At 47.0% G+C, this 22,199-nt stretch overlaps 1 protein-coding gene across 10 annotated transcripts in view; it reads left to right on the plus strand.

The window, feature by feature from the left end:
• The first annotated feature begins 5,889 nt into the window (after positions 1-5,889).
• NIN (ninein) overlaps positions 5,890-22,199 on the plus strand; it is a 94,738-nt gene continuing 78,428 nt past the window's right edge. For 8 of the 10 annotated variants that reach the window (XM_087421741.1, XM_087421768.1, XM_087421774.1 and 5 more), the window contains exons 1-2: positions 7,118-7,224; positions 14,861-15,064. In XM_087421741.1, the coding sequence (XP_087277867.1) occupies positions 14,882-15,064 (183 nt within the window). In that variant the 5' untranslated portion in view covers positions 7,118-7,224; positions 14,861-14,881. Of the gene's footprint in view, positions 5,949-7,117; positions 7,225-14,296; positions 14,481-14,860; positions 15,065-22,199 lie in introns of those variants that run through there. The other 2 variants (XM_087421749.1, XM_087421756.1) reach the window with 2 other exon arrangements.

Genomic DNA, 22,199 nt, shown 5'->3' on the forward strand with positions numbered 1-22,199 from the left:
TCTCCTCCTGGATTCTCTGTCTTGGTTGATGGCACCATCATCCACTCTCTGATCCAACCCAACAGCTCAGCCACTTTCGATTGCTCTTTTTCACACTTACACCCAGTGACTTGCAAGTCTCATCGTTCAATCTTTAGATCCATCCTTTCCTTTTCATTCTCATGCCCGGTACCCTAAGTCAGTGCCTCATCATCTTCATCTGGAATATTTCGATGACCCTCTAACTGGCTTCCATTGTTTATCTCTTATCTCTCCAATCCATCCTTTATATTTCCACTCAATTATTTTCTAAAAGAGAGATGTATCATGTTTCTCCCCTGCTCAGAAACCTACAGTGGCTCACTATTGCCAATTTTTAAAAAGCCCAAACTCTTTAACATTCAAAACTCTTCTTCAGTTAGTCCCAGCCTACTTAGCAGCCTCATCTCCTGGCATTCCCCACCATTACCTTCACCATCCCTGCATGTGTATGTACTTTCCCCAGACTTATTGTGACAGTTCCTCAATTCCATCTGCCTGGCAAAATCCAAGTTACCCTTCAAGGCCCAGTTCAAATACCCTCCCTTTATGGGAACTCCCTTTACTCCAGGAGGAATGAATCACTCCTTCGGTGCCCTCACAGGATTTGTTTACATTCTTATTGAGCCCCTGGTCTTAGCTCAGTTTCCCAGAAGCTGATCCTGAGAGGAGGATTGTAGGGAAGTGTTTTATTAAGGAAATGCTCCCAGAAGAGACCAGCAAGTGAATGAGAGAAGTGGGACCGGGGAGGGAAAGAGACTGAGCAAGGGGGAGTTTAGGCAAAGTCCTGGAGGGAGTAGCTTGGCCTGATTCCGCAGGGAGAGCCTGGGCACTAATATATGTCCCGCTCTAAGACAAGGGAGCTGGGCTTTCTTACTCCCACACTGAGCACTCGCCGGCCAGGAACTAAGCTCCCCAGTACTTCCTGCCTCTGCATATGTACAAGGTACCCAAGAGAAGCCATAGCTCATAGGCACAGGTCATTGGAAGCCAAAGCATATTAGAGCTAATGCAGAGGTCCCAAGCATCTGGGAGGAGGCAGACGGTATCAGCTACACTCCTCATCAGAGTGTGCCTGTGTGCACCTAAGCATGCGCAGCTGTGCCCTCACCCCAGCCGCTGGATGGTCAACCACTGGGGAGCAAGACCCCTTCTTAGTCATCCTTACGTCCCTCCAGCACAAAGGTATCACTTCACACCTGGAAAGTGTTTAAATACCATTTATTGGTTTGAATTGAATTCTCCTTTCCTAGGTCTTGTGCAACATTTTGCTGGTATAATCATATTGCTGAGATTTTTTTCCTAGCTGGTTTTAGCTCAATAATAAAAGATATGGCTTCTGGGGTTTCAAAACCTAAGGTTCAACTTTTCACCTCGCACTTTTCTTCCTGGGGCAACAACTTGCTCAGCACATCTCTTTCTAAATTCCAAGACAAGCTGCTTGCTCTGTTCAGTCAAGACTGCCAACCCAAGAAACATTTTCGAAAGATCACAGTCAACATCATTGCCAAAAGAAGACGTTCCTGGCACACAAAGAACCTGGTGCAATATGAGATGCCAGATGGTGATTTCAACTTCAGCTAAATTCCTGCTGGAAAAAGTGTTTGAACTGCAGATGAGAAAAAGCTCCTATGACAAATTTCCAAGTGTTAGAAGCTTCAGAGGGAAATGGCACGTGTTGATTCCCACCCACTCACATGCACACACACCAGAGAGCTGCTACCTGCATCTGGCAGCTCAGATTCCCACAAACACGCCTTTGCTTTTTAAGAAGACTATCGGCCCTGGTTTGATCCTTACTAATATTAAAAGTATATTAACTGAGTCCGTTGAAAGCAAATACTATTTGATTACGTGCAGTGTTGTTTCAAAGGATGTGTTCCCTTAGCATCAGCTGTAAGCTTTTTTGGTATCTGGGGGGTAACTCTCTTTCCTCTCCACCAACAACTCCATGGTTAAGCCAAATAATAATCAGCATGCTTCCCCTCCCTAAATACTTTCAATTTACAGGGGATGTATGTGAAGTATGAATGATGGTGCTCCGCCTGGGTGCCCTTGGGTCCCCGTCAGGGCAAACTCTGTGCTGTGGTCTAGGCTCCAGAGCTCCACTCAGGACTGGGCTGAGGCTGGGCTTTGCCTGACACTGTACCCTTGTGGGTTTCTCCACATCTGCTCTCCCTGTCTTGCTCCTCTCCCTCCTGCTCCTCCATCACACTCCCTGGCAGGTTTCTCTGGGGAGCATCTCTTTAATAAAACTCTTGCACACAAGTCCTCATCTCAGGTACTGCTTTAGGGGAACTGACCTAAAATTCTGGGCAATGGAAAAATTCAAGGTATTTTATGCTAATAGAGAGAGGGGCCATTGTTTCTGAAGCAAGGAATGTATGCATGCCTACTTTATCAATCAAGATCTCAGAAGAAAATAGTGGATAAACTCGAAATTAGGTATTTGGAGAATGGTTAATAAAGGGACTAATTACAAAAGCGTGGACTAGGTGCAGAGAAAAAAGGAGAGTGTCTGCCTGGAAGCTGATATCAGGGGGCTATCGCCTCCCCTAGGCCTCGTGAGCACGAGGAGGGCTGGTGACAGCGGTGTGGAGAGGGCTGTGCGACAGGAGCTGTGTTTCCAGAGGATGCAGCCAGCTGACAGAGACCCCGCAGGGAGCAAACTGGGTGGACTAACACTGACCTCACACTCCTTCCTCCCTCCAATCTTTTGCCAGTGACCTTATCAGCTGAATTTAATGGGACTCCCGGGCACAAGGGAGCCCCTTAATCCGATACATTGGGATGGCCTTGGGGCAGAGAGCAGGTGGAGAAGAGCAGAGAGGGCATCTAGAGGGACAAACAGAAGCTATCCAGCACATCTACCTGTTTTCACACACACACACAAACACAAACACACATACACACACACAAACACGCGCACACACAAACATGCGCGCGCGTGTGCGCGCACGCGCACACACACACACACACACACACACACACACACACACACAGAGTTTGGCCTGTTCTTGACTTTGACCTGTGACCAGATACATATAAATAGGCACTATTTTTTCTCTCTGCTGATCTTATTTTGTCTTGTCTGTACTTCTGGGGACCCAGAGATAGGCTGCATGATGTGGGGAAAGGGACCTCAATAATCAAGAATCAGACAAAATACATTTTTATGAAAGTCTGAGTATGTCATCCGGGCATCTCGGCATTAGCCCCCAAACCTCAGCCTCTAAGATGGCATTTTTTATGGATTGAAATAGGACTCGCAGAGCTCACTGCCATAAGATTTTTCATCACTTTGGCCTCAGTATTTTGGGGCAAAGTGGTCTAAATTATATCCTTAGAGAACCATTCCCATTCTCTCCCAATTGAAAACAAAATGCACTTCAAAGATTTATGTTGCTTTTGTAATGATGTATCTAATTGCTTTCTCATCAATCCAGGTGCAAAGGTGCTCTCATTATTCAGTTTATTCCCAAATGTTGTCATTATTGGAAACAATGCTCTTTTCCGATTGGTCTCATTTTCTGTTTTTGAAATGGCCATTTTCTCTGCATTCAGGTTTGGCTTGGTTCAGAATATAAAGCACTGTGGAATGTGCCGAGCGAAGACAAAAGCTCCCTCAGTCATTTCAAGGCCTTTGAGATTAATCATGGAAAAAACATGGGTCCTCAGGATGCCGGCAGGAGCTGATGTGGGTGGGATGAAGGATGGAAGAGGGAGAAGCACCACTCCCACCCATCCCAGAGGACAGGCATCTGCTCCACTGCTGTCCCGGCCTCCGCCGCACCCCCCCACCCCCCGGGTCCCCTGCAGATGTGGATACAGCCGAGTAGGAAACAGGTGGCTGTGGGGCAGGCATGAACAAATGGCCAACAGGGTAGTCATTTCAAAGCATTAAAATAGTATATATTGGGCTATTTTCTTCTGAAATTGTATTTCTTAAAATACTTTGGAGGTCCAAATGTTTTAGAGGGTGGTGATTTTTAAAAACATTTTTTAAACTCTGTGTTTCATTCCAAGAAGGCTGTTTGCATCACCCATGAACCTGCCCAGGGGGCAAGCCCTGGGGTGGACAGCCCAGCCTAGGGGCCTGATGCAGCCACTGTGTGATCTAGAGCGAGGCACCAAGTCCTGCTGAACCCCGGTTCCCTGGAGCCACGGGAACTGGGTGAGATGAAGCAGAATCCTCTTCTTGTTCTCCCACTGCACTGCCTGATACAGTAGCCACTGGCAGCACGTGGCTGGTCTCAATTGAGATGTGACCAGAAAAAAGATAACTCTGCAGACCCCAGGAAAGGTACAAAGCCTGAATTTTCTCTTTCTTTCTCCCTCCCTTTTTTTAAATTCATTTTTGTCACCCTAACTCTTAATTAATCATTACAAAGTTACTTCAGGAAGAAACAAAGAATAACTTTCTCCTCCCTGGATTGTTCTTTAGTTAACTTTTTAGAGCTTTTAACCGTCTGAGAGAGCCAGTCCGATACTGAACAATGTAGCAGAAAGCCATTAGAAAATGTCATCTACAAATACCTTAATGATCCTGGATCCCTGAACACACTCTTTGTAAGGCGAGAGTTAATATCAGAGGCAGAAATACGGCAACAGGTAAGAGAGAAATGTGGTTTGTAAAGGGTATTAATACTGGGTAAATGTTTACATTGCTTTTCATTTTGCCTTATATTGCATACAACGTAGAATTGGAGCTTGGCTACTGTTTCTGCTGTTATCTTCATTTTTATTTAACTGCGAAAAACTCAAGCAACAGGTTCTAAGATAAGTCGCTGCTTTCTTCCAGTGACTCTAGTCTGGACTAAGACTAACCTTTCACCCTGTGTGACCTAAATTGCAGGCACATTGTGTTAGATTATCTGCCTTGGTGGGATTGTTCTCGCAAAGCTGCGCCATGAGTCGCCATGCTCCACGCTATCCTCTCCTTTGCAGTGAGGCTGGAGGTTGTATGTAATTTCCAGTTCCTAGTCCCAGCATTAACCACCCCATTCATTCCCCTCATGAAAGAGTATCTTGTGTTTTTCAAATTACACAACCCCCACCAATTCTGATCTTCCTCCACAGGGAGTGAGGCCACTTCCAGCATCTCCTGGCCCCCAAGAGTCTCTGCTTTAAACTAGTGAGCAATCCCATCCGGATGCTTGCAGGTTAAGAAGGGATGCTCAGGGAGAGAACCAGTGGGATGAGGCTCCCATGGCAGAGACTGGGTGAAACAAGGAAGCATCTCGTTGTTCTCACCTTCTAAGACTGTTGGCTGTCATAGTCTCCAGTGGACATTATTCCCTTACTTATAACATGACACCTATGTGTGTACTCTGGTAACAGGTCAGCTATTCGCTGAACAGTGTGCATATATGCTGTGTAATTATTCCTGGACTGAACAACTCTGCATCAAGTCCATGAGTGTGCGTGTGCGTTTACCCAAGCTTCTCACAAAGGGGGAGGGAGGAACACGAACCTCTTTCCTATTCTCCAGGCACACTGCTGCAGGAAGAGCGTTTGCGTCCTAAAATAAGACTGATCTGCTTTACAAAAAATACTTTTTATTTTGAGATAACTGTCGCTTCACATTAAGTTGTACGAAATAATACAGAGAGATTCCTTGGAGACCTTTTACCCGATTTTCCCCAATGGTAACGTTTTGCATAACTGCAGTACAGTATCACAACCAGGAATGACACTAACACAACCCTGGGGCCTTATTCAAACGTCACCAGTCTTACACTCTCTCATTTGTGTGAGTCATTGAGTTCTATGCAATTTTGTCACATGTGTTCTCTGCTTTTGAGTCGCGGCTCTGCCAAGTATCAGCTGAGGGATCCTGAGCAAGCCCCTTAACTTCTCTGAGGCCAAGTTTCCTCAACTGCAAAACGGGTATAAAGACGTCTGCCGCCCACAGGCTGTGTGAGGATGGGGTAAGGTCGAGTTTCCAGCACGCTGCGTTCTCAACAAACGATAGTTCCCTTCCTGTCTACCCCTTCTTCCTTCAGGAGCAAGGGAGCGTCCCCAGCTTCTCGCTGAAATACAGACTTGTGGGTTGTGGTAGATCCGGCGGCTCCTTCTTCAAGGGAACACACGGACACTGCCTCTCAGAGAGAGAGCCGTGGGTGCCCCTCCGGCCCACAGTGCTCTGGGCCCGACTAGGGGTCCTGTGTGCATCCAGATCACAAGCGCAGGGATGGAGAAGAGCGAAAGCTGAGACCAGGGAGCCTGTGGGGGACAGAGGAGGGGTGAGGGGGTAGAGAGGAGGGGGGAGGAGTGGGGAGGCCTTAAACACCGAGCAGTCGTGGGCCGAGAACTACCAGCTCCAGCTGGGCGGCTGGTGACCAGGCCTGGATGGACCCGCAGAGGCTAGAGGGGAGTGGGGACCTGTGAGGACACGGGGGGCAGGTGCGGAAGCCAGTGTAGACCTAGCAGGAGGGTCTTCCTCGCTCCAGAGGGTTCAGAGTCAGGTCTAGAGCTCTTCCGCCTGCTGGACCCTCTTCCAGTGACGGCCAGTGGGCGCCCCGGGGCAAGGCAGCGGCTTCTAGGCCCCGCGGGCTGCAGACGTGGCCGGTGCGGCGGGCGCACGAGTGTGCAGCGCGTGGGCACGGAGAGGCAGTGGAGCTCCTCCCTGCACCCGCCCCAGCGCCCCCGCTTCCCGGTCCCGCAGCCCAGGGCCGGGACAGCCACGCCGAGGGGGCCGAGCCACAGAGCCGGGCGGGCGAGGGAGGAGGAGGAGAAGGAGGGGCCCCGGCGTCCCGGCTCCTCCCCGCGGCCCAGGCTCCGGGCGCCGCCAGCCAGGAGAGCGCGCTGGGTGCCCCGGATCCCATCCCGCCCCCGACCCGCCGGTCCCGAGCCCCGAGCCCCTGACCCGCCCCCTGGGCCCCGAGCCCGCGGCCAGGGTCCCCGCGGCAGCGCCGGAGCAGGTTGGCGGAGAGCGAGGCCCGGGCGCGCGGACCCGCGGGGCGGGGCGGGGCGGGCCGAGGCGGGGCCGAGGCGGGGCCGGGCAGTGGGCGGGCCCGGGGCGGGGCGAGGCCCGGACGGCGCGGGGGCCGGAGCGGCGCGCGCAGAGGGACCGGCGCCCCCGCCCGTGCGCGGCCTCCGGAAGGACGCGCGCCCCCCGCACCCGCTCGGGCGGGAAGAGTCCGGCCCGGCGCCCACCCAGCGCCCTCCCCGCTCGGCCGAGGCGGCGGGCGCGGGGCCCACGAGGTAGGCGAGGCCGCGGGCGTCCACACCGCAGGCGGGGGGTCGGGGGCGATGGGCGAGCGGACCCGAGCCCCGGGAGCGGGAGGTGGCTGCCCCGGAGGCCTGGTGACCGAGTGACACCGGGTGACTGAGGGGCGGAGAGCCGTTTCGAGCCCTAAAGCGGGGTTTTAGAGGGTGTGGGATCCGTGCGTGCAGGAAGGCTGCCCCGTGCAGTTATAGGAACAGGAAGAGGACACAGTGACACTCGGCTGTCGCTGGAGGACCGCGAGGGCGGTGTGGATGGAGGCAGGCCGGACTCCTGCAGCCCCGGACCGGCGACGAGGACAAAGCCGGTGGGAACGTCTCCTGCCCAGGCTCGTCCTGTGAGGTCGAAGGGGACAGAGATGGGAGAGGCGACGTCCTGGCCTCGGCCCTGACGCACGGGGGGAGGCGCAGAGGAACGGGAGCTCCGGGGATTGTCCCGCCAGAGCCTTGTCGAGGAGACTTCGCTGCTGTGGGGTCTGGGACAGGACCCTCGTCGTGTGGAGGAATTCCCGAGGTGGCCGGGCCCTAGAACTCGAGTCCTGAATTTATGAAATCAAAATAGATTGCATGGTTGTCTTTTGTGACTGAGGCGGTGGCGTTTTAGGGTTAGGATCCTAATAGCGACCCGGTGCATGTGGGCCAGGCCCCTGAGACCCTGGGAGAGCCTCAGCTGGACTCGTAAACACTCTACCACACGTTTATATCTGCTTATTTGTTTCCTGACGCCTGACAATCTGGAGGAAATGTGTTTTCTGTGTCTGTATTGGGGGCTGACCTGGAATTCTGGCAGATCTCTGGGGTTGAAGGGGCTGTGCAGACTCCCAGACTGTAAAAGTAACATCAAAGGCGGAGAAGCAAGTCTGTCGTTTCTCCAGCTGTGGGCAGTGTCCTCAGAGAGGTGAGGTGCATGGCTGGGGAGTTCGTTGGCAGCTTTGTTTCTTTTCACCTATTCTCTAGGAGTTCTGTGGAGCAAAGCATTCTGAACCGAGGTGTAGATCAAGGGTAGGACTTAACGGATGCTCGAAATGGGTTGGGCATGAGCAAAGGCTGGAAAATGCTTCACAGGGACAACGAAAGGAAGCCATCACAGGCACAGTCTTTGCCTTAAAATGTCAAGGATCAGTCATTTTAATAGGCACTTGCTCAGAATGGCGTGGGCGTCTTTTTTCTGTTCCTTTTTCATGTCAGATATGTCATGACCCCTGATACCAAAAGATGTTAACCTTCACAGATGGGAAGCACGGGGCTCCAGTGGATTCTGAACAGCCAATCTTCGCTTAATAGGTGATATTCTTATCATAAGTCAAATGTTATTCAACTAAATTGTCTTAAATGTCATTGGAAATTACTTTCTAAACTAACATTTCACCAATCTTGATGCTTCCATTTTGTATTGATAATGAAAATACTTTTTATCAGTCTTACATTGATAAAGGGTTGGCAAGTTTAGCCAGAGCATTTTAGAGGGATTCAAACAGCCTAAAGCCTTTTCAGGAGGTTTATTTTTATAGATGCCAGTTCATTTGTAAGCCAATAAATTACATGGTTTGAATTCTGGCTATTGAACTTACATCTGTTGGGCAGGGGCTGGTAGAGACGCTTACTGAAGCTCGCAAAAAGATATTTTTATCCTGTTTACAAATAAAATAGAATTTAAAAATGATTATGGGATTGTGCAAGTGAGCAACTTTATTTGAAATTAGAATGCTTTATTGCAATTTATATCAGCAATTAACCATTTATTTGAGCTTTTGGATGGAAAAATTACAAAGTATTTATGCTCTAATGCTCACTTAAAAAACAAAGTTGGAAAAATATTGTTTATCAATGTGAGAAGAGAAGCTCTTCACTTATACCCCAGGGAACCTACTTGTAGCTGCAGGCATTCTAAATTAATTTGAGTAAATATAGGTCAAGAAGTGAGCATTGTTGTAAGCAGTCTCTGTTAAGAAAGTAACAAACATGCAACTTTGTTTTCTGCTTCTGTAATTGTACTTAGTAGCTGATTACAGATTATTGAATCTACAGTGTGCTAGGCTAATGATTTTATTCCTCCAGCCTCCCTGAGTTAACCACCTGATGGGGTAATCCACCCAGCTAGTAGGTCTAACTAAAGCTTGGGTTTGCCACATCATTCAGGATAGTAAAATACTAAAGCTTATTTATGTTTTAGAATAAACGCTAGTAGGATACCCTTAGTTAAATTAAATTTTATAGTGTAGTTAGCAAAGGTTATTTTCTTTCAAATTTATTTGATGTGACTTTCTCCCTGTGGGGTGGCATTTAAGCTTTTGTGTTATATTTTTATGCCACGATTTTATTCTTGGTGATGCTCTTGTGCTGTTGATATCCAGCTAGAAGTGAGGTGCTATCTGAGCAGAGAGGAGGCTCTCTGGCATTGATCAGTTTGATGAACAGCAGTAGTTTTTGGCAGAAATATTCTATATAGACGTAAATTGGGACAATTGTTTTTTCTATTAAGCTTCTGCTAAACTTGAATTTATGCTTGTCACTATTTCCTTTCGTACTGAAATTAGTCCAGAATGGTAAGCCTGGAAATCTTTGCAAAATTAAAGTGTTTGCAGAATAGAGAGAAGAAAAAGAAACGTTTTAATTTGATCACTCACTCTGACTTGCCAAATGGAGAAAGCTAAAGGCGTGAATGGAAAGGTTTGCCAAAGCAGAGTTTGTCCCTGTTCATCCCTTTAGTTATAAAGTAACTAAATTAGTTGCTGGGTGGTCACTGCCTGGTCTGTGAACCCCCAACAGCTATGTCTGAACACAGATCCAAAAGTGTCTATGATGATACCCAAGGAGAGCGGCTGAGCCAACAGGGGCATCCAGACATTCCAGGGAGCTGTTCAGCTGCTGGACCATCTGGAGGGGAGATGAAAGGCCTGGGCCGGGGACTCTGGCATTGTGCTCATTTGTTATTTGCTTTTCTCTTGCCAGACTTTGTTCCCCTTTCACAGCCCTGGCCCAGAGCAGACATCCCCTTTGGCTGGGGTGCTATTCTTACAAGCTCCTTTCTATACCTTGGACGCTGGAAGGTTCATGAGTTCACATACCCACTTCATGCTGGCCTTATGTTGGTGACTTCATTATACAGCTGTGCCTCCACCTCTCTTTTCCAGTCCCACTTGGCTGTGATTTCATCAGCCACGGTTGCCTAGTGGAGCGCAGTAACACAGGTCTGTCATGGACCAGGGTCTGCACATTTTGGCAGCCTTGTTTTGAGTTATTTGGAAGGAAAATGCTCTGAATAGTTCTCATTATGGGTGGTAAATGTTTTGATTAATGGCTCTGTGCATCTGCCTCTTATTTAACCTCCCAAAATGTTGCCCACACTGGCCCTTTTATTCCAAAGGACTCCTGAAGGCTTCTGACAATTTGATTGGGAAGGTAGGTGGTGAAAAGAGGCCCAGGTTTGTGGCAGGCTTTATGAAACTGGAATTTCATGAAGGAGGATTTATCACTCCAAACCCAGCTCTCTCCATCTCTGAGTAAGATTCCTGTCGCGGGCGGGTGTCAGTGAGGCCCTAACTCTGGAAATCGTGGAATTGCAGGTTAGACATACATGAGCGTTGGGGGAAGTAATTTAACAATTACCAATTCCTGGACTATGCTCATTGTTGAAGACATGGGACTCTTCATGATCATTTTTATATAAAACTTTGTTTTTTCCTTGCCCTGAGTTCCATTTGGAGGAGTTTTTGGCCATCCAGTGTCCCATGTGGTCTCTGGTACTTGGTACTGTCCAACTGGGTAACACATGAAGGTGCATGTAAGTGATTTGCCTGTGATATCATTTCAGGGGTCCCATTCATGTTCTGTGCGCATGTTCGGGATTGAGAGCAAGTATAATTTACAGTCAGACCGGGGTTCAGATCTTGGCTCCACCCCATGTTAGCACCGTGTCCCTGGACAAATTGTGTAATATTGCCAAGCCCCAATTTCTACTTCTTAAATGGGAATATGATATCTACTATAAATAATTAGGATGATTCAGTGAGATCGTATGTAAAATACGCAGCATAGGCCAGACTCAGTAAATGCTCAGAAGTTAAAAAAAAAAAAAAAAAGTATCTTCTGAACTCCCACCTATATTTCAGCCTTTCTGCTTTGTTTGACATTAAACTTATCAATAATCTGCCTTTAAAGATGGAGGGAGCACTGAACATTCCCTGCTGCTGTTACCATTTAGGAATAGAATATTGTTTATTTATGTCATGCATCCCCTGCCCGTTCTCATTCTCTGAGCTGTGGCTCCTGCTTTGCTCCTTCGTAGGCAGGTCTGTGGCTGATTGACTGTGCATTACCCTCTGCAGTTCACCCTCCTTGGTAAGTGGCAGGTGTTTTCTTGGTTGTTTTCTCAATTCCCCCCTTGTATCCACTTTCTCTGGGATTAGCTATTCTCACTTGCTTGCCATCTTTAACCCTGGGGACAGCCCTTCCAGGTGGGTATTATTATTCTCCTTCTGTAAACAAGGGACTTGGGAAAGGGGTTTAATACAGATTCTCCTCCAAAGTCGTATCCCATAACAAATAAATGCAGCAGAACTTTGTGAATCCATTGGCTTAATTGCTAACTCAGTGAATCAAACTTCGGATGGCTCCATGTGGGTACAGTTTGGCGTGAGTGCTGGCTTTCTGCTTCTGCTTGCTGATGTCTTAGACTGAAAATGCCTTTGAAAAGGGGTCGGATGGGGGAAGTAGAGGTGTGCTTGTGGAAGAAGTAGGCATTTCAAAGTCTTCATATTCTCATTTCTATAGCTCTCCTTCAGGGTAAGTGTCCACTCAAGGAAACTCATACCCTAAGACCGACCATGGTGTTGCCCGACTCCCTGGGGTGGAAAGCAGACTGTACTAGGCATTTAGGGGAATATATAAGAGAAATAGAAATTGTGGACTTTGCCCTTAAATTACTGCCAAGTGGGGAGAAAAAAATTCTTGCACATGAAATTACTGATGAACATTTGGGAAAAACATCAAGCAGTAAGGACGCGTTCTGTGCCGGAGGACTGACAGCTTGTCACCGTATGTCACATCTTTTGGATGATTCCCTATGATCACTTGTTCTGCAGGGTGGGGCTGTTTCCCCCTTCACTCAAAAGAATGTTTTCCTCAGCACAGTGTCATGGGAAGGAGGGAGATGAAATAGAGGGATAAAAAAGGAAGGCTGCTGTACAATGAGAGTTTGATTTAGTGAGCATCCAGCGACCTCCCCGAGTGGGGCATGGGAGCCTATCAGGTTCAAAGCTGTGGGTGAGATCAGGACTCCTCAGTGCATGTGAGTTTTACGGCCCTCTTTCATTGGTCTGGATGGATAAATCCCCACCCCTTAAAAATAATTTCAAAAAGGGGAAGTGTTCGAATTCTTTCACTTTTGAGTCTTTTTTAAAAATATGAAAAATCAAGCAAAAGCAGAAGAGCCTGGCTTTTATGAAGTTGGTCAGATCACAGCCCAGGGGACTGTAAAGCTTAGAGGTGAGTCTGAGAGCTGCGGCAACCCCAACAGTCCCGAGCTCCCTGGGGCTTCCCAGCAGGTCTTAGTTGACAATTAACTGGCCTACTCCAGGTGAATCTCGTTAGCCGAGCCTCAGCCTTGTCTTGATTCCTAACTTTTGTGGCTTTGCTGAACACCTTGGTCGTTCTTTTCTGAGGCTTTGATGTTTATGTAGCACTAGCGTCTTATTTTGAAAACATTTACATGATTAGTTAACCCAACCGACCAACCCTGGGAAGGCAGCCAGAGCCAGCAGCACCTTAGTAACAGAAACACTGATAGTTAGGAGAAGAGACCTTCCCAGACCAGGAGCCTGGACCAACGTGGTACCACTTTGCCGTAACGCGTGGCCCCGGTAAAAACCGAGGTACGCAGCCATGCTGTTTGAATCCCTCTTCTGAGTCCACCTGGTTCTGCTGAAGCCTTTGGGATGGTCGTGGCTGCTTTGTCACGTTTTGAACAGTTGTCTGTTGAAAGAAAGCCGCACAACCTCGAGCAGCACTGGTCTGTTCCGGAAGGCTCTGATGTTCGGTTCTGTCCGTGTTAACTCGGATGTGTACCACGTTGGAATGACCTGCTCTGTGAAACATCACCTCTAAGGGAGTTTTCTGACCCAGGGCTTGGTTTAGTTAAAGGTGCTGCTGGTAAACGAAGATTGGTGGTTGCCAGGGGCTGGGGGAGGGACTGGGAGCCGCTGGGCGGTGGGTGTAGAGTTTCAGTCGGGTGGGATGCACAAGTGTGAGAGATCTGCTGGACAGCAGTGAGCACACAGTGAACAATACTGCACTGCACTCTTAAAATTGTGTTAATAGGATAGATTTTACATTACGTGTTTTTATCACAATAAAAAATTATATTGGCAAGCTTTTTTTTTTTTTTTAAACAAGGGGCTAGTTCTGAGAGCCTGTTTCACATGGCTGAGGTCACTGTCTCAAGGGATATGTCGTGTTTGGTTTCCATTGCGTCATGGTGAAGGTACCTTCAGATATGCGGTTTCAGGCTTTCATTAGAAGACTCAACATGTTAAAAATGAATTATTGTGCAAGCAAAAAACCAGATTTGATTCTTTATGAGGAACCTAGTATTTTATGATGTATATTTTTAGCAAAAACGATTGAGGGTTATTGATGACTCCATGTTTTTACGGATCCCGTGGATGGTGGAAAAACGGAAGGCCTGGGGTTGGGGTGGTGGGAGAGATGGGAGACAGAGTAACAAGGTGTGCGGAGGTGTGATGGTCTGGATAGCAGAGGTGCCTCGAGATTCTGTTTGATTCACATACGGTCTGTGGCTCCTTGAACCTCCCCGTCTGCAAGGTTGGAATAGTGTTTTCCCCTTTCTCTAGGCAACTAAACATTACCTAAGACTCCCGGGGACTAAAGCGAGCTTCAGGGAATACTATTCCTGTCACACCTCATGTAATTGCACCAATGAAGTTAATTGAGTTGCTTTTGGAGGAACTCATGTGAAAGGCACTTGGTCTCATGTAAATAGGGAGGTGTCCACCCAGTGCCTCTTTGCTCCATCCTCCAGTCTAATTACACAGGGTTGGAGAGAAACAAACAGCTTGGCCACGCCCAGACCGCAGCCTCTGGGCAGGTCCTCCAGATCTCGCTGACCACATGGAAACTCTGGCCCTGCAGTCTATTAGCACTAACAATTAGTTCATTTGAAAGGCCTGGACGTCAGAAGTGGCCTTCCTCCTTCTGTAAATCCTGGGCCAGATAAGGTGAGAAAGAGAGAACTGCTTTCAGTCTTGAATTTGACAAGCAGCTGCCCGCCTGAGGGCCAGGCCGGAGGGGAGGGTGCCTTTCTGCCTGTGAGACTCCCTCCGTCCGGTAATGTGACCCAACCTTGTGGATGTGCTCCCCACTGGTGTGAGTGCATGTGGGAGCCCCACTGGTCAGGGCTGGGCCCCGGAGAGACCCGTGGTCTTGTTGGGGGTCGTGCAGTGTTACCCCTCCTGCTGGCCCTCACCAAGGTCTCCAGGGGACCAGGACTTATGGAGCATTCCCAAGGGGCTGGCAAGGGCGGGGCATTGTGCCGAGGGGAGGTGATGGTAGGGCTCGAGGGGCAGCCACAACCTATCCTTCTCTCTGTCCCGCACAGGTGAGCGCTGTGGGCGATGGGATGGATGAGGCCGAGCAGGACCAGCATGAGGCCCGACTCAAGGAGCTGTTTGACAGTTTTGACACAACAGGCACTGGATCCCTGGGACAGGAGGAACTCACCGATCTTTGCCACATGTTGAGCTTGGAGGAGGTGGCCCCGGTGCTGCAGGAGACGCTGCTTCAGGACAACGTCTTGGGCAGGGTAAGGCCTAAGGAAGAACCCGGGCAGAGGGAAGTGGGTGCGGTTTCTGTCAGCGCTGGGGGTGGGGCAAACCATGCCTGTTGCAGCTTCTAACATCCTGGCTGTGTGTGCCCTTAGCTGTTACCCTGATAAACAGAAAACGTGGGACGGTGTGACATGACAGTGCAGTTTGCACAGGTGATGAGGGCCTGCTTGAATTTGTTCTCTGGAATGGAGGTGCGCACTGAGCATCTCAGATGGAGGGAGGAAGGGGTAACAAGAGGATGTTTTCCAACTCTTGTTCTTTGTGGGTCATTTGAGGGACTCCACGTTCATCATTGGGACCGAAGGGAGGGGGCCGAGATTTCCACTGAAGAGAAGGAAGATGCAGTAAGAGAAGGAAGAGTAGGTTGTGTTATGACTTCTCCCAATGAAGCTATTTCTTGTGTGGATTGTTTCTGGGGTGAAGTGTTAATTAAACCTTTCACCCAGGAAATAAGACTGGAGGGAAGGTAAATACAGTGCAGGTTCATTTAAAACCCAGCAGGACGTGCTTCCAGCAGAGTTGTGTGTGTGGCTGATGTTAGCTTCTACGTATGACAACAGATAGCATATTCTCCCCAGTGATAACGTCACAGAGATGAGACAGGCAGAAAGGGGGCCTCTTTGTTGCTGTTAGTAGAAAGGACGTTTGCTCTGTCATGACCCGATATTGCCTTCAATTCTCATAATTACCATTAAGAGCATCATTAGTGTGGCTTTGGGCTGATTCTTGCTGTTGGTTTTTAGGGTGGTGAGAGGAGAGCGCGGGCAGCACTGTTCGAACTCTGTTGCTGTCAGTGCTGAGACTGTAGACGATGGTTTCTATCCTGTGGTGTAAACTGAGGAAGCAGTCATGAAACCCAGCTCTATTGCAGCGTCTGAACTTCCTTTTCTTCATTTCGTTCTCACTGTCTCTTAGCTGACAAGCTGGGTAAGTGACCTCAGATGCAGTAGGACGCATTGGCTCTCTGACATGAGGCAGGAGTAGCAATTGTCCTGAAATTAACATACAGAGGATGATATTCTCGGGGGCTTGGCACCATGAATGTGGTGGTTAACGGCTCACACTCGAAGATAAAAAATGTGAATTTTTTTGCAAAACTGGAACCATTCTTGGTCACTTTTGGGGGATTAGCTGCTTGTGAATACATGTGCTCACTAAAAAATGCTAAAAATCTTGTTTTGAAAGCAGTAGAAATGGGAGCTTTGAAGATTAACCATTCGCTCCTCAGCACGTAGTGCACTCAGGTGTTTTTAGTTCTGTGTCAATCTCAGACACTTTGGGAGCTACAAGAGGAGTGTTTCCCGGTGTGGTCCTTGGAGATCTTGTGGTGTCTAAGGAATAGTGTCAGAGTGGATCTGTTTTAATGCTGATTAAAGCCTGAGAAGACGTAGTATAATTTAAAGTTTCCTTGGGAGGCCATCTTAGAGTCAGCGTGAACACAGAACCTCTACAGGAAACGGACTGCACTTCGGCCTCGGCCGTGGATTAAGTTTGCTTCCCAGGCGTCGCACGCACGTCTTTGCCCTCACTGGGCGGACGAGATGGGGGACCAGTTATCGATTGACTTGTTAACCACTTGACACTACCAGCCCGCTTTGTATGTTTGCTATTTGCCTGTGAATAATGAATACCTAAGTGGTCTAGAGTGTGATATTTACTTCGTGAGCCCGTGATACAAGTTAAATAGATTTTCGCATATTGATCTCATGTGGGAGGTCCCCGGTGATTGTCTTGAGAGCAGGGTTGGCATGAATTAATGCACTACTGTTAAATTTGCATTTTTTATGAAACCAAATTATTCTCCTCAGATGATCACATAAACATGGCCATATGCTGTTAAGATACTCTATATGGTCTATCATTTTAAGTTACAAGGAAAAAAGTCCTTAGAATTCACTGGAGAATTCTGAGTGCTCTCACCTTCTTGATATATTGAGTGGAGGTTATGAGTGGTAAAATTCTAACTTGTTTTTAATGCCAGTCATCTTTCTTCTCTTTATATGGTATTTACAGAAAAACTTATAAAAGTTAGCAGTTTGGTTCAGTAAAAAAGGAGAAAGAAATAGTAATATGACAAATCTAAATATTCATCTATTCATTAACTCAACAAATATGTATCACGGTGCCTCCATGTCAGGCAGTCTGTGGTCCTGTGGTACGGGTGCAACTTGTGTTTATTGTAAACTAAAGTTTTCCATTAAAGTGACTTTGGGATACATTAGTATCCATCAGCTTCCTGGATGCTTGTGGTTTTAATTTTGTCTTTTAAATCTTAACAAGTATAATTTTTAAATAAAACAATATTTCCAAGTTTTACCTCCATTGGAAGTGGGCTGAATTAATCATTTTGTCTTTAAAAAGAAATAAGATAAAAAGCATTGTCCCCCTCAACTAAAAATATGAATATTGTCTTTTTTATTTTAAAATTCATCTTTAATAACTTCTTGGGTTTTTTTAAGCCTAATGTTTCTTTTGACCATTGTTAAGGAAAGTAACTTCAGTTGACTTGCCATTTTCATGCATTTTACTAATAAGCCATTTACCCCCAAATTATGTTTCCCTTCATCTGTCTGATCTTGCTTTATGACTTGAAGTCTTATTCCCCTGAGCACTATATAAGTGTTCGACATGCCTGAAGATGGTGGATCACTGATTTGAAGGAAAGAGGTCATTGCTGGTAGGTGTTTCCTACTAGGTTATAGAGAGAGCTCCATCCATGTCTTTGTCATCGGTGAAGCACCTGTCAGGTGGGTTAGCCCCCAAGACAAGGAACTCCTCCAGATGCTGAAGGACTTACGGTCTGGCCAGGTAATATGCCTGGTGGGTGAATAGTACTGGGAGTAAAACAAACCTTTAAGGAAGGGAACCAGTCAGCTCTTTCATTGAACCAAGTTTTCATCCAAGTGATTGATACCAGTTGTAGATGCTTCCTGTTTTTGTGTCTTTAAGTGAAGTGTTCCCACATGCCTCTCGATCTCTTTTATTAGAAATCAGGACATGAAGATGATCATTTACCTTAGTTTTATTGAAGCCTTTAGTTATATTGAGTTTTAAAAATGCATTTTCCTTTCCTTATGGCGTATACCAACTTCGAGGCACAGCAGCCCCCGGGGATTCTGACAAGTTTCCTCTTCAGCCACGCTCCTGACTACGAATCCGGAAGCTGAAGTACCTCAGGGCCTTGGCACTCTTCAGAATCAGAATGAGCCTTATGGCAGCAGAGCTCATCGTTGGCTTCCAAAGGGTCCTGTAGGGTGTGGGCTGTGGTCATCAAAGGCACTTTGGAATTTTTAGTATTAAAATGTGATGGCTGTACAAATATAGACTTCATCTCGGCTTTCCCACCTTCCGTTTTCACGTGCTTGGGGCTCTTTCATAAATGTCATGATTAATTTCATTTGGTGGATATACTTGTTTCTTTGTTTCCAATTCATTAAGCTTTTTAAGCTTTCTTTTTCTTACACACATTTTAACCATTTGAAAAGTAAATCAGAAATACAGAGGTCCTTTCCGGTGGTGATTATTTGGACTTGTTCTCAGTGTACAACATTCTGCTTGGTCGTCAAGGAGAGCCTATTTATAACTACCCTGTGTTCGTGCTCCTGTTTCATATTATTGATCCGAGGCTTTTTAATGCATTGGAGGGCATTTCTCCAATGGAAATATTTCTCACTGCACCTCTTAATGTCTGAAACTTCGCTGTGTCTTACTGTTCAACCACCAAAGTTTAACCTGAAATGGTGGGGGATATTTTCTGATTCCTATCTTGGTCTCGTGACTGTAAACCATCACGCCCTTCCTTTACAACAGTCTCATTTGGGGTTGAATTGAACTCCTAGGGGTCTGTTGTTCCCATATATAGACAAGAAGACATTCTGAGTAAAAGGCTACACGACTTCTGTTCTGTATTAACACTTTCTTGTCAAACTCATTGCCAAATTAACCTTGGCTTTGTGTGCTGTGATCTGTGCATCTCTCAGAGGTATGTAGAAGACAGGAAGCAAGGGCGGAGGGAGGTTGTTGGGAAGGCCTCTACTCCTAACAGGATTTGGAGACAAGCCCTAAATGGCTGTTTTCTTCTACCTACTTTATCTCAGTAACTATCATCTCTCACCAGAGAAAGCATAGTCGGGAACGCTCACTAGATTCACATAATATTCCACTGATACTTTTATGAGTAGCTTCTTGTCTGGATGGAGAAGACTTCAAGTTCTTCAGTGTCCATCACAGATTTCAGACTGAAATGTTCATCTGTGTGACAGAGTCGCCTAGAAGCCAGAACTTAGAAAAGTACAGTGACTTGTCCAAGGTCAGACAACTCATTTGGAGCATCGCCAGAAGGGAAACCCCGATTTCCCCGGCCCAGAGCTTGAATGCCTGTCTCCACAGCCTCCTCAGACCCCATCCCCACCCGCGCCACTTCCAGACGGTAAACTAGCGGAGCGCAGTCTTTGAAGTTCAGACCTGGACTTAGGTACTGACTCCTGGCACCTTTTAGCCACATGGGCATGTTGTCCTAAATTCTCTGACCCTCAGTTTCTTCATCTGTATAATGGGAAAAATAATACCCTCCTTATAAGATTGTGATGAGGGTTGACTTAGATTGTGTGTTTTAAAGACTTATGGAACCAGGCCCATAGTAACTACCTACCATGCTCCGTATCTCCCTCTAGGCCCATATCCCCACACCCAGAACGGGTCTCTGATAAACAATGACTTCCCAACAACGATTTTCTGAGAAATCTCGTTAGAGTGGAGAATAGATTTGCTAGAAGCCCTTGTGTGGTGGTGTGCGCCTATTTCCATCCGTGAGCAGGGCTCCTCCGGTCAGTCTTGGAGCACGACTGCACACGGTTGCTTTTAAAATGGCCTTGCCCCTCTCCACATTGTCTACAGTCAGTGACTCCTAAGCTACAGTAACCCGAATGCTTTATTTAGAATAAAACGTTTCATAACTATGTCTTTCTTCATGAAACTACATCTCTTTGTTCATCTCTCACTTCTCTTTGCATCATGCTGTAGCCATGATTTTCCTGTACATTGACCTTCTGAGGACTCCATATTCCTACTCCCATTTCAACTAATACAATGCTTGCAATGTCCTTCCTCTATTTCCTTTTGAATTACTAGATAGAAACCTGGTAAGCGTGATCCCAGTTACCCAGGCCTTTGTCTTGTTGAAGAAGCTCACTCTGCTGATCGCGGCTTGAGCCCTCTGCCCGGGGTCTGTGGAAGGGCTGCGCACCCGTGTGGAAACCGTGCGCTTGATCTCCAAGGTTGCACGGGAGGGTTTTATGCAGCGTCAGCTTCCTTATTCCACTTCCTGTTGCAGGTTTTTTGTGGTTTGAAATAGCATTCGTTTCTTATGTGGTGCTTAAATTCTTTTTTCAGAAAGGCAAATTGTGTTTCTAAAAAAGCATTCATATGAAATTTGGAGAGGAAAAGTGATGAGGTAAATTTCTATTAAGCAGTGGTGACACATGACAAAAAATATCAGACTTGACTAGTCTTCCTGTTAATTTAGTTTAAATGTCATGTGTGTTTTTAGTCAGTCATGTCATTTTCCCATTGCCCCAAACTGCCCTCGGAGGCCTACAGGATATAGGAATGCGTGTAAAATGAATGGCGGCAATTATTATTCAAATGAGGAGCTACGAGCCCGAGTGCACACAGCTCAGCCTGGAAGCTTGTTACCTTGTGAGATTTAATTGCATTGTATGTTTGTGAAGATTTCTAAATTCTAACATAAGACGATAGTAAAGCTCCCTTGGAGGAGAAGAATGGTTCTTAAAGATTCTAATTGCTGAACTTAGTGAGCCACTGATGCCGTTTCTTCACAATAGCGGGCATTTATTAACGTTTCTTTTTGGTTCTGGGTTGTGCCCTAAGGAGCTTTTCTGCCACATCAGTATTTGTGAGCATCGGTGGAAAATAGCTTCACCTGCCTCTGCTAGAGAACTATCCTCTTAAAAGACGTGGAATTGACTGCTGTTTAGAGCGGAGGGTCCAGGGTACACATGCCTTTGCATGAAGGAAAATAAAGATCAATTTGAGACTTAAACCTCTTCCAATTTTTTGATCCGCTTGCCAGGTTTTTGCTTTTGGATTTTTGGGTTTTCTCGGCGGGGGGAGGGCAGAAGGGGTCACCTAGATAGACGGTGCTGGATTATGAAGAACCTGTGAGTTAACAGTCATGTTTAGTCTTTCATAGACCCTTTTCCTTCTAAAATGTAGCTGATTTAATACATCATAGGTCTATTTCAGAAACTTTTAAGCTCTGCCTGTGACCTTGGAGAAGTCAGATGTCCCAAAACTGTTCCCATTTTCCTCCCTGCTCGTGCTCGTTTATCAGAGGCACTGCCCGCTGTTTTGTCTCTCAGAGCACTTTCCAGATCCTACCTTGTAGTGACTCATCCATTTTCCCCTCTCCCGCCCCGTTCCAGCCTCCCACCCTCTAGAGCCTGGAGTGTAGCTGACAAACTCCGTCAGGGCAGAGGTTAGCACCTTCTTGATCTTGGTCCCCCTGAAACCCCCTGTGCTGCTTTGCCCCTGGTGGCTTTGTGTGGAATTGAGGATTTGACTTGGTGCAGAGGGATTTCCGTTAGAGGTTGGAGAAGGAGTGAAGCGGATCCAGGGCAGGCAGGGCTGCTGGGCTTTGACAAGTCCTCAGAGAAGGCCCCAGAGCCAGCCCGGGCTGGTTATTTCCATTCTACCTGATTATAATATTATAAGCTTTGTTATTCTGCTTATAATATTATATTCGTTATTATATTCTTTGTTATTCCCAGTCAGAAGGCCTGGGTTCTGCACGTAACCCCATTACTTCGAGACGTGTGGCCTTGGGCAAGATACATGCCTTCTCTGAGCCTCTGTCTCCTCAATTCTCAATAGAGGGATGCCCACCTTGACCATCTCCCATGGACGTGGTGAGATCCAGATGACCAAATGTCCAGGAAAGAATGAACCTACGATAATGCCCAATTCTTCCAGTGTTATCCAGGACCCACACTCATACAATTTTCTAATAACTGGATCTCTTACTCCATTTAGTGGCAGACTTAAATGTTTTGCCCCATCAAAAAGTATATTAAACGTCATAAGGTTGTTCTT

The sequence above is a fragment of the Ceratotherium simum genome, chromosome 3, assembly GCF_057802395.1.
Source record: "Ceratotherium simum simum isolate JZ-2026a chromosome 3, ASM5780239v1, whole genome shotgun sequence".
NCBI classification, from domain to species: domain Eukaryota; kingdom Metazoa; phylum Chordata; class Mammalia; order Perissodactyla; family Rhinocerotidae; genus Ceratotherium; species Ceratotherium simum.